Source organism: Nanorana parkeri, unplaced genomic scaffold (genome assembly GCF_000935625.1).
Source record: "Nanorana parkeri isolate BGI_ZX_2015 unplaced genomic scaffold, ASM93562v1 scaffold557, whole genome shotgun sequence".
NCBI classification, from domain to species: Eukaryota; Metazoa; Chordata; class Amphibia; order Anura; family Dicroglossidae; genus Nanorana; species Nanorana parkeri.
Genome location: NW_017306825.1, coordinates 315,404 through 327,684, shown reverse-complemented (window position 1 = coordinate 327,684; position 12,281 = coordinate 315,404). Strand labels below are relative to the sequence as shown.

Sequence of the window (12,281 nt, the reverse complement as noted above, 5' to 3'; positions counted from 1 at the left end):
AAATTGCTGACTTCTTGAGAAGACTCTGAACCTTTTGAAAGCAGAGGTTGCAAGCAAGCCTCCTCTGCTTCCCCTCACAGCTGCACCACTTTCTGACTAGTTGGAGGAGGATGATTCCTATCCTACTTCATAGGATCTCTTCCATGTTGCGATTTAGTATCTGCTGAGGTCTCTCCTAAACTTAAGGATAGTGTTGCAATTCTTGTTTACGTGGTTTGCGAATGCTTTCACTTAGAGCAACCTGCGTGGGCTTGTTCTAATACTTGGCTCGGCAATACCCGGTTGGGGAGGGTTTCCTTAAGATATAGACTGTCGCTGTTGTGTACCCAGCCATCTCCTGCCTCAACAAAACCCTTACAGTTCCTGTAGAGAGTGTCTCTGTTTTCAAGGACCCTGTTTATGGTAGTCTCCTTTGAGACCGTTTCCGTTTTCCCAGTCTCATTCCAGAGCTCTACAACGCAACATTGTTGTCGTGGGACAGGTCAGTCAAGTCCCTGGAAAGATCAGTTTGCTTGGCACCGAGGACCTGGTGTTCCCTGGCTTGGCCACTCAGGAATCTCTCTCTGAATATGAATGTATTTCCTTCCTGTTTGAAATTCTCATGGCTGATGCCAGACTGCCAGCCTGGGAGGTGTCTTGGGCACCCTGCAAGTGCAGGGAACTTGGTCATTGGAGATTCATGTCTCTTGAATAATATCCTGGGTCTCTACAATGTCAGACTATCCTCCTGGAAGGTCGGACATCCAGTTCGATTTCAGTCTGACTACACCACGATTGGGGCATACATCCACTGTTAGGGTGGAACTAAAAGTCTTGCTGCAGCAAGAGAAGTAGGTCGTATATGTTCCACACATTGTCAGTTGACAGGCAGACTTCCCCAGCTGGCAGCGCCTGCACCAGGGTCCCTACACCCGGAGCTTTACCAGACCCTAGAAAATGGTCTGACCTTCAAGGTGGGAGGCACAGGAATAGGGAAGCAAAAAGGGCGTTTTACACATGAGGGAGAAGACTTTGCAGTCTGTTCATTTAGGCATCTTCTGGTGTGGAAGGTTGGGAACGTTGTCCCTTTTAAAGCCAAATATGTAGAATAATAAAAATCTAATAAATATTACACCCAAATGTATGTGTGAATAACTATAATAAAGATCCTAAATCATTAAAAACATAAAGTATAATATCAATAAATTTATTGATATATAATATCAATAAACCATTACATCCCACTAGGGTTCACGTAAAACATAAAATAAAATAGAAAAGCATAATTGAGTATAGTGAATACATAATCATGGTTGTTGGTTGTGTGCGTTCTTATGTTTATTTAGAGATTAAAGTGTTTAAGATTTAGCATGCTCTGGTTATTCATGCGTACATTTGGGTGTAACCTTTATTAGAATTTATTTAAGAGATTAGCATGGCACCTTAGTTCTTAATAGCTAACAATTTTTTTTTAGATATTTATACTGCAGCTGGAGGGTAACGTAGAGCAATAGCATATTGGTCCAGCACTTTAACCAAAGTATCCAATGCATGTGCACAGACATGAGACCAATCCGAGACATGAGCCAGGAAGCCTCCAGCAGACCGTTACCACGGAAATTTTAAGCTGCAGCCATTTGCTCCATGTGTTCTATTATCAATCGGTCGGCCACAGCAGTGGTGAGATCTTTCTTAAGGGATATCGATCAGCCAGCCATAGTTTAGCATAGTAAAGTCAGAGCCAGGATGGGGTGACAGGGTTCTAGAAAGGGCTTTGCACAGCTTATCAGTTGGGACCTTTAAGGACTGTAGCATCTTCTACGGATATAGTAGTTGCTTTGTTAAGGGAACACTACCCTATGCAGAGTTTAGTTGGGGCACTTTTGTACAAAATCTTTACAAAATGGGTACAAGGCTAATAAGCTCTTGGTTGGAGAAAACAGCTGGCCAGGGTGTCTCTTAAGCACGACAGAGGAACTTGGAACTGTGGGTGCAGTGGAAACGTTTTTGAGGCATTGGGAACTCTAAAGGAACCAAAACTTGAAACAACTGTTGACTTTACACTGGAATCTGTGCCTGATCGATTTCAGGGGTTTATAACCCTGATTTTGGCATTCTGGTAGGAAGAATGGTTATCCTGGGCTTGCCTACACTTCTTTGTTTTCCAGTATCCAACGAGAGAGAATGATTGCCCTTTCAGCTGTTCTTATATCCATGTACATCTGACAGGGCTGTCTGGTAACAATCACCAACAAGCTCAAGCATTTGGTTAAAGCTGGGATCATGTAAATGAGCATGAGTGGTGTGTCCTTGAATTCTCCAGAGGAAGGACCACCCTCTATAAGGGAAAATTCCTTCTACGGGGTAAGGCTGATGCATTGAGAGCTTTTGATCAGCAATTCTTCTGTAGGATTAAACATCTCACTGCATCTAGCTTTACAAATTACTTCTGCCCTAATATATACTTAAGCGATATCTCTGTTATATACCAGATGCCTGATCTGGATGGTTTATTGAATGTCATCTCATGTCTGTGGGTAGCTTTACTGTGGCTGTGAGCATGGCTTATTCCTAACCCAAGGGAACCAAGTTTAGCTTATAGACTAAATGATGCATTGATATTTGAATTTGCTTGAACAATTTTTTACATAAAATCCATGTGTTTTATAAAGGTTGTTTTGTTTTTTATATGGTAGCGAAGTCCAACTGTAGCCAAACCCTTTTTTCTTTTAGTTATAACTAGGACTGTCAAACTTTTGTGCCCAGTTGGTTTGATTTACCCCCAATTTCCTAGTGACACCCGTGACCTGGTTTTACTATGTTTGGGTTTCTTTAAATTGTGTATGATTTGCGTTTAGTTTTTGCAAGCTAGCTTAGCAGTGTTATTTGCATCACGCTGTAAAACAATCTTTGTAAAGTGTTCCTATAAAATGTTTTTATACAGCTCAGAAAAGAGACGTTCAGGCAAGAGCAGTCTTCTACCCCTTGATGATGGGCGTCGGGGCTCCCGTCAACATGTGTTACCGCACTCTCTACATTGGCACAGGTGCGTTTCTTTCTTTTCTTATCAGCTATCGTTGTGTATAGTGTTTTTTTTCTCATCAACTCAAACGTGCTATTATCTGCGCCTGTGCACTTAATTTTGGCTCAGAAATCAGCCACAATTCGAGTCCTGTGTATAACCAGCCTAATAGGCACAACACTTGGCACTTTTTTTTTTTTTTTATATGAAACTCTTGCATTGCATATGATTTTCTGCACACAGCCTACCTTAAAGAAGTAGTATTTCATCCACTTGTAGTGTGTGTGTTGTATGCACACACACACACACACACCTCTATATACCGGTATATCCATATAAAGCATTTCCGGTGTGAGCCAAGAAATTTCCATTCCAGGAAGTACTCTGCAGGACAATTTCTGGATTTTCTTCCAGTCTGGATCAACATTTGGCTTAGAGTGCCATCAAGGTTCAAGTCTCACCCCTAGCTGTTCTTTTTCAAAGACCACTTGCCTCACTCCTTAGGCTGGGTTCACACCTGGGCGTACGGAATATGCGCGTTTCGTGCGATTTGCGGCAAAAGAAAAGCGCAACAAACACTCGTTTACAAAGGCTATCCGGCTGTATCCTAATAGATACGCGCGGAGAATACACCCCAAAGAAGCTCCTGCACTTCTTTGGCCGTTTTTCAGCGCGTTCCTACGCGCTGAAATACGCCCAGGTGGGAACCATGCCCATAGGCAATTATTGGTTTTCACATGTTGAGCGTTTTACAGCGCGTAGGAACGCACTGTAAAACGCCCAGGTGTGAACCAGGCCTAAGTAAAAAGCCTTTATGTTCCGCAGTGAAACTGGGATCTCAGCTTGGTTCTGTCAGTTCTTCAGAAACCTCCTGAGATATTTTTCTGGCTACTCCAAGGGTGCCCATACACCTTACGATTATCGTACGATTTTCGTATGCGATCGACTTTTCGGCCGATAATCGTATGTGTGTGTATTGCAGTGTCCGACCGACAGTACTGTACAATCGTACGACTTTTGACGGTCAAGCATGTTTGAAAACTTTGCTAGATCGTACGATTGTCGTAAGGTTGCTGGCATTTCCGTCCGTCAAAAGTCGTACGATCTACACTGCGCTTGTGCTAATGAAGATACGGCATATCAATTACCGCATTTCATCCACGTGCTTTTCGTTATTTACGGCTAAATTAATCTTGCGATCATCGGTGCAGGATGGGGCTGCCGTACGAAAATCGTACGACTATTCGATCATCGGAGGAAAAGTTTCGCCCGATAATCGTAAGGTGTATGGGCACCTTTAAAGGTGCCCATACACCTTACGATAATCGTATGCGATCGACTTTACGTACGACAATCGTAACATGTGAACGTAGTGCCCGACCTTTTTTTTTCCCCCCTTTGTTTGTTCTTTTTTTTTTTTTTTTTTTTTTTTTTTTACCCAAAGGCCCTGAGCTGTTTATTCCTTACCACTGTCCCTGGTCTCAGTATCTCCCTTCCTTTTGAACCCTCCATTGTCCCCTCGGGAACACACTGCTACATATGTAGAGAGGAGTTTCTCAGCCAAATTGCTGACTTCTTGAGAAGACTCTGAACCTTTTGAAAGCAGAGGTTGCAAGCAAGCCTCCTCTGCTTCCCCTCACAGCTGCACCACTTTCTGACTAGTTGGAGGAGGATGATTCCTATCCTACTTCATAGGATCTCTTCCATGTTGCGATTTAGTATCTGCTGAGGTCTCTCCTAAACTTAAGGATAGTGTTGCAATTCTTGTTTACGTGGTTTGCGAATGCTTTCACTTAGAGCAACCTGCGTGGGCTTGTTCTAATACTTGGCTCGGCAATACCCGGTTGGGGAGGGTTTCCTTAAGATATAGACTGTCGCTGTTGTGTACCCAGCCATCTCCTGCCTCAACAAAACCCTTACAGTTCCTGTAGAGAGTGTCTCTGTTTTCAAGGACCCTGTTTATGGTAGTCTCCTTTGAGACCGTTTCCGTTTTCCCAGTCTCATTCCAGAGCTCTACAACGCAACATTGTTGTCGTGGGACAGGTCAGTCAAGTCCCTGGAAAGATCAGTTTGCTTGGCACCGAGGACCTGGTGTTCCCTGGCTTGGCCACTCAGGAATCTCTCTCTGAATATGAATGTATTTCCTTCCTGTTTGAAATTCTCATGGCTGATGCCAGACTGCCAGCCTGGGAGGTGTCTTGGGCACCCTGCAAGTGCAGGGAACTTGGTCATTGGAGATTCATGTCTCTTGAATAATATCCTGGGTCTCTACAATGTCAGACTATCCTCCTGGAAGGTCGGACATCCAGTTCGATTTCAGTCTGACTACACCACGATTGGGGCATACATCCACTGTTAGGGTGGAACTAAAAGTCTTGCTGCAGCAAGAGAAGTAGGTCGTATATGTTCCACACATTGTCAGTTGACAGGCAGACTTCCCCAGCTGGCAGCGCCTGCACCAGGGTCCCTACACCCGGAGCTTTACCAGACCCTAGAAAATGGTCTGACCTTCAAGGTGGGAGGCACAGGAATAGGGAAGCAAAAAGGGCGTTTTACACATGAGGGAGAAGACTTTGCAGTCTGTTCATTTAGGCATCTTCTGGTGTGGAAGGTTGGGAACGTTGTCCCTTTTAAAGCCAAATATGTAGAATAATAAAAATCTAATAAATATTACACCCAAATGTATGTGTGAATAACTATAATAAAGATCCTAAATCATTAAAAACATAAAGTATAATATCAATAAATTTATTGATATATAATATCAATAAACCATTACATCCCACTAGGGTTCACGTAAAACATAAAATAAAATAGAAAAGCATAATTGAGTATAGTGAATACATAATCATGGTTGTTGGTTGTGTGCGTTCTTATGTTTATTTAGAGATTAAAGTGTTTAAGATTTAGCATGCTCTGGTTATTCATGCGTACATTTGGGTGTAACCTTTATTAGAATTTATTTAAGAGATTAGCATGGCACCTTAGTTCTTAATAGCTAACAATTTTTTTTTAGATATTTATACTGCAGCTGGAGGGTAACGTAGAGCAATAGCATATTGGTCCAGCACTTTAACCAAAGTATCCAATGCATGTGCACAGACATGAGACCAATCCGAGACATGAGCCAGGAAGCCTCCAGCAGACCGTTACCACGGAAATTTTAAGCTGCAGCCATTTGCTCCATGTGTTCTATTATCAATCGGTCGGCCACAGCAGTGGTGAGATCTTTCTTAAGGGATATCGATCAGCCAGCCATAGTTTAGCATAGTAAAGTCAGAGCCAGGATGGGGTGACAGGGTTCTAGAAAGGGCTTTGCACAGCTTATCAGTTGGGACCTTTAAGGACTGTAGCATCTTCTACGGATATAGTAGTTGCTTTGTTAAGGGAACACTACCCTATGCAGAGTTTAGTTGGGGCACTTTTGTACAAAATCTTTACAAAATGGGTACAAGGCTAATAAGCTCTTGGTTGGAGAAAACAGCTGGCCAGGGTGTCTCTTAAGCACGACAGAGGAACTTGGAACTGTGGGTGCAGTGGAAACGTTTTTGAGGCATTGGGAACTCTAAAGGAACCAAAACTTGAAACAACTGTTGACTTTACACTGGAATCTGTGCCTGATCGATTTCAGGGGTTTATAACCCTGATTTTGGCATTCTGGTAGGAAGAATGGTTATCCTGGGCTTGCCTACACTTCTTTGTTTTCCAGTATCCAACGAGAGAGAATGATTGCCCTTTCAGCTGTTCTTATATCCATGTACATCTGACAGGGCTGTCTGGTAACAATCACCAACAAGCTCAAGCATTTGGTTAAAGCTGGGATCATGTAAATGAGCATGAGTGGTGTGTCCTTGAATTCTCCAGAGGAAGGACCACCCTCTATAAGGGAAAATTCCTTCTACGGGGTAAGGCTGATGCATTGAGAGCTTTTGATCAGCAATTCTTCTGTAGGATTAAACATCTCACTGCATCTAGCTTTACAAATTACTTCTGCCCTAATATATACTTAAGCGATATCTCTGTTATATACCAGATGCCTGATCTGGATGGTTTATTGAATGTCATCTCATGTCTGTGGGTAGCTTTACTGTGGCTGTGAGCATGGCTTATTCCTAACCCAAGGGAACCAAGTTTAGCTTATAGACTAAATGATGCATTGATATTTGAATTTGCTTGAACAATTTTTTACATAAAATCCATGTGTTTTATAAAGGTTGTTTTGTTTTTTATATGGTAGCGAAGTCCAACTGTAGCCAAACCCTTTTTTCTTTTAGTTATAACTAGGACTGTCAAACTTTTGTGCCCAGTTGGTTTGATTTACCCCCAATTTCCTAGTGACACCCGTGACCTGGTTTTACTATGTTTGGGTTTCTTTAAATTGTGTATGATTTGCGTTTAGTTTTTGCAAGCTAGCTTAGCAGTGTTATTTGCATCACGCTGTAAAACAATCTTTGTAAAGTGTTCCTATAAAATGTTTTTATACAGCTCAGAAAAGAGACGTTCAGGCAAGAGCAGTCTTCTACCCCTTGATGATGGGCGTCGGGGCTCCCGTCAACATGTGTTACCGCACTCTCTACATTGGCACAGGTGCGTTTCTTTCTTTTCTTATCAGCTATCGTTGTGTATAGTGTTTTTTTTCTCATCAACTCAAACGTGCTATTATCTGCGCCTGTGCACTTAATTTTGGCTCAGAAATCAGCCACAATTCGAGTCCTGTGTATAACCAGCCTAATAGGCACAACACTTGGCACTTTTTTTTTTTTTTTATATGAAACTCTTGCATTGCATATGATTTTCTGCACACAGCCTACCTTAAAGAAGTAGTATTTCATCCACTTGTAGTGTGTGTGTTGTATGCACACACACACACACACACCTCTATATACCGGTATATCCATATAAAGCATTTCCGGTGTGAGCCAAGAAATTTCCATTCCAGGAAGTACTCTGCAGGACAATTTCTGGATTTTCTTCCAGTCTGGATCAACATTTGGCTTAGAGTGCCATCAAGGTTCAAGTCTCACCCCTAGCTGTTCTTTTTCAAAGACCACTTGCCTCACTCCTTAGGCTGGGTTCACACCTGGGCGTACGGAATATGCGCGTTTCGTGCGATTTGCGGCAAAAGAAAAGCGCAACAAACACTCGTTTACAAAGGCTATCCGGCTGTATCCTAATAGATACGCGCGGAGAATACACCCCAAAGAAGCTCCTGCACTTCTTTGGCCGTTTTTCAGCGCGTTCCTACGCGCTGAAATACGCCCAGGTGGGAACCATGCCCATAGGCAATTATTGGTTTTCACATGTTGAGCGTTTTACAGCGCGTAGGAACGCACTGTAAAACGCCCAGGTGTGAACCAGGCCTAAGTAAAAAGCCTTTATGTTCCGCAGTGAAACTGGGATCTCAGCTTGGTTCTGTCAGTTCTTCAGAAACCTCCTGAGATATTTTTCTGGCTACTCCAAGGGTGCCCATACACCTTACGATTATCGTACGATTTTCGTATGCGATCGACTTTTCGGCCGATAATCGTATGTGTGTGTATTGCAGTGTCCGACCGACAGTACTGTACAATCGTACGACTTTTGACGGTCAAGCATGTTTGAAAACTTTGCTAGATCGTACGATTGTCGTAAGGTTGCTGGCATTTCCGTCCGTCAAAAGTCGTACGATCTACACTGCGCTTGTGCTAATGAAGATACGGCATATCAATTACCGCATTTCATCCACGTGCTTTTCGTTATTTACGGCTAAATTAATCTTGCGATCATCGGTGCAGGATGGGGCTGCCGTACGAAAATCGTACGACTATTCGATCATCGGAGGAAAAGTTTCGCCCGATAATCGTAAGGTGTATGGGCACCTTTAAAGGTGCCCATACACCTTACGATAATCGTATGCGATCGACTTTACGTACGACAATCGTAACATGTGAACGTAGTGCCCGACCGATAGTACTGTACAATCGTACTACTTGTGACAGTCAAGCATGTTTGAAAACTTTGGTCGATTGTACGATGTTCGCATGGTTGGTGGCGTTTCCGTCCGTCAAAAGTCGTACGATTAACACTGCGCGTGTGCAAACGAAAATAATTGCGGTCAATTACCGCAAGTCGTCCAGGTGGTTTTTTTTAACTACCGCTGATTGAACCTTTCGATAATCGGGGCAGGATGGGGCAGTCGTACGGAAATCGTACGACGGTTCGATCATCGGACGAAAAATGTTGTCCGATAATCGTAAGGTGTATGGCCACCTTTACTCACAAGGTTGCCTTTCTCGGTGTCATCACTTCTGTGAGGCAAGATTGAGTTGGCAGCCTTAACCTGTGAAGATCCTTTTTTTTTGTCCAAGAAGTTTATGGTTAACATGATTGTTTGAAACTGTAATGCAGCTGTATGGCCTGATTATGCATGTACACATGATGTTTGGGTCTTCAAGACTTTCAAACCAATTTACATCTACCTCCTATCTCTCACGTATATAATGGGTTTTGTATCTTTTTGTTGCACTGATGTTATTATGTTGTGTTGGAAAACAATAATAAGTACCTTCAAAAAAAAGAAAACTGCCATAAGAGGAACACTTGAACTGCCAGTGCAAACCTCCACCTGCAAATCCTTGTTGCCTCAATGACGGGCTGGCCCTCAGGTCAGCGTCTCAAAGTATTTAACCCCTTCGTGACTGACGACGTACAGTGTACGTCGCCAGCATCGGGGCTGTTTAAAAAGACTCCCAGTGACTTTTGCCGCCGGGACTCTGTTTAAACTTGTAGAGCCGACTGTCGGCCTAAAGTACCGCAGCGCTGAATACTGAAAAATGGCCTGGATGGGAAGGGGGTTTAACACCGCGGATGTCAACTGGTTAAATAAAATGTAAATAAAATAAATGTAATAATAAAAAAAAAATTAAGTCCCCCGCCACCGCGAGCACGCGCGTCGCCACGAAAACACGCGTCTGGTGCGCCTACGTATGAAAACGACGAACGCGCTACACATGTTGGGTATCGCCGCGCACGCCGGAGTGAGAGCAATAATTCTAGGGCCAGTATTTTGGGGTATCTCTAAATTGATGACCTGTGGGGGCTTTTAAAGCGTCTTTTATTGACTTTTTGGGGTACTGCAGTTTTTCGCCGTTTCACGGTCGCACGCAATCTGTAAACTGGGCATGTTGGGTATCGTTTTACTCGTTGTAACCTCATCTTTTATATTTCATTTAAAAAATGGGTAATTTGTTGTGTTTTGGGGCATTTAATTAAATTTGTCACTAAATTTTGGGGTTTAATAAGGAGTTGCGCTAATATTGCGCAACATAAAAATTTGCAACTACCACCATTTTATTCTATAGGGTCTTGGCATTCAGAAAATATATAATGTTGGGGGGTTTTAAGTAATTTTCCGGCCTAAAATGTGGAATATAACATGGGTACAAAAAATGAAAAAAAGTCCTCAGTCATGAAGGGGTTAAGCTAAAGGATCAGGACAGCCAAGCACTCAGTATTATTGAAATGAGCTCAGCAGTGGCAGCCAAGGAATTTTTCTCATTAAGGAATTCCTTTTAAGTGTTCTTTATATAATATTGAGGCCTAGCGTTTATTTTACCATAGCAGTCACTTCTAATATAGGGGCGCCGCGCGTGTGTTTCCTTATGAGTCACAGCCCTTGAGATTGGAGTATTCATTTGCCGATGCTTTCGTTTATTAGCTGCGATTTGAGGTACACTGTTATCCAATATGTCAGCATTACAAATTGTTTCTATCTGTTTCTGCTATTATGAAAGTACACAGTGTTTTCTGTATAACCCTTTGCTCCAGATACGTTCCTGATGCTTATAAAAAAGAAAAAAGTTCTGTCTGAGAAATGTGCAAATAAATGTCCTTCATTACAGTGAGAGTCTGTTCAGTGTGTGTTTCTCCTTCATACTTTAGGGGCAGACATGGACGTGTGCCTTACAAACTATGGTCACTGCAACTACGTGTCTGGCAAGCACGCCTGCATATTTTATGATGAAGTGAGTATAGATTTCATCTTGTAAATGGAGTATGTTTTGTGTTTCTCATCTGTCCAACTTGAAATGTCGGGGGGGGGTTTTAACATGCATTCCCAGGAAATACGTTCGGAAACGTACTGGGTGCTTGTTAGATGCACAGAATTTTGATTGAAAAATGAGCACAGAAGAGATTGGAAGGAACTGCAAACATTCAATAAATCACAGGTTTCAAATAAAGTATTTGAAGCACAAAGAACATAAATCAAGTTGGTCATTATGAAGGTGTGGTATTAACTGGCATGTCTAACTACACCTGGCTTTCTACTTTCAGATACTTGGTTGCATATAGGGTTGTTCAGATTGCCTGTCTGTCTGGGTCACAGCACACATTTTCTGAATATTTGATATATTCATGTGTCCTTTAAAGCAGAGCTCCAGGCATGGTGATTATGTATAAACAAATGTTGCCTCTGCTCAGGTGTAAGAAATGTCCAGCTAATAGTAATAGCTCTTGTACTTCAGCCTGCTCCAGATATGAGAGCTGCTGGTCTCAAGGTGCCCATACACCTTACAATAATCGTATGCGATTGCGTTTTCGTCCGATAATCGCAAGGTGTATGGGCAGTGTACAACCACAAATACTGTACAATTGTACGACTTTTGACTTTTTAAGCATGTTTGAAAACTTTGGTCGATCGTACGATTATTGCAAGGTTAGCGTTGTTTCCATACGTCAAAAATCATACATAGTATTTGAGGTTGAATAAAGACATAAGTCCATCATGTACAATCTACACTGCTCATGCGCAAACGAAAATACGTGCGGTTCATTACCACAGTTTGTCCAGGTGCTTTTCTTTAATTACGGCTAACTGAACCTTGCGATAATCGGGGCATAATGGGGCCGCCGTACGACGGTTCGATCGTCGGACGAAAAGTGTCGTCCGATAATCGTAAGGTATATGGCCAGCCTTTAGACTGAAACCCCAAATCTCTAGTAGCTGATTGTGTAAAGTCATAGTATAGTTCGATGGACATTGCTTCTACCTGAGCATAGGTAAAGTTTGTTCACACATAAGAACAGACAAAAATCACATTGCCTGGAGTTCTGCTTTAAAGGAACTAGTCACACAAAAAATGAGAGCCAGTTATTGCTGACATCTCCAAAGTAAAATCAAAGTTAGATCTCCTGACCAGCAGATTGGTTTGTGCTCCGTAAATCTGATATTAATGAAGCCAGAAGGCCTGAACGGGAGCTAGCATTTTATTCTTCTTGCCAAGGTTTTGTTGTACTGAGT

The 12,281-nt window shown here is 42.4% G+C and overlaps 1 protein-coding gene across 1 annotated transcript in view; it reads left to right on the top strand.

Moving 5' to 3' along the window:
• Positions 1-12,281, top strand: part of PHF12 (PHD finger protein 12) — a 63,234-nt gene that overhangs the window by 48,092 nt on the left and 2,861 nt on the right. The window contains exons 12-13 of the mRNA XM_018562041.1: positions 2,924-3,025; positions 10,922-11,004. Coding sequence (XP_018417543.1) covers positions 2,924-3,025; positions 10,922-11,004 — 185 coding nt within the window. The remainder of the gene's footprint in view (positions 1-2,923; positions 3,026-10,921; positions 11,005-12,281) is intronic.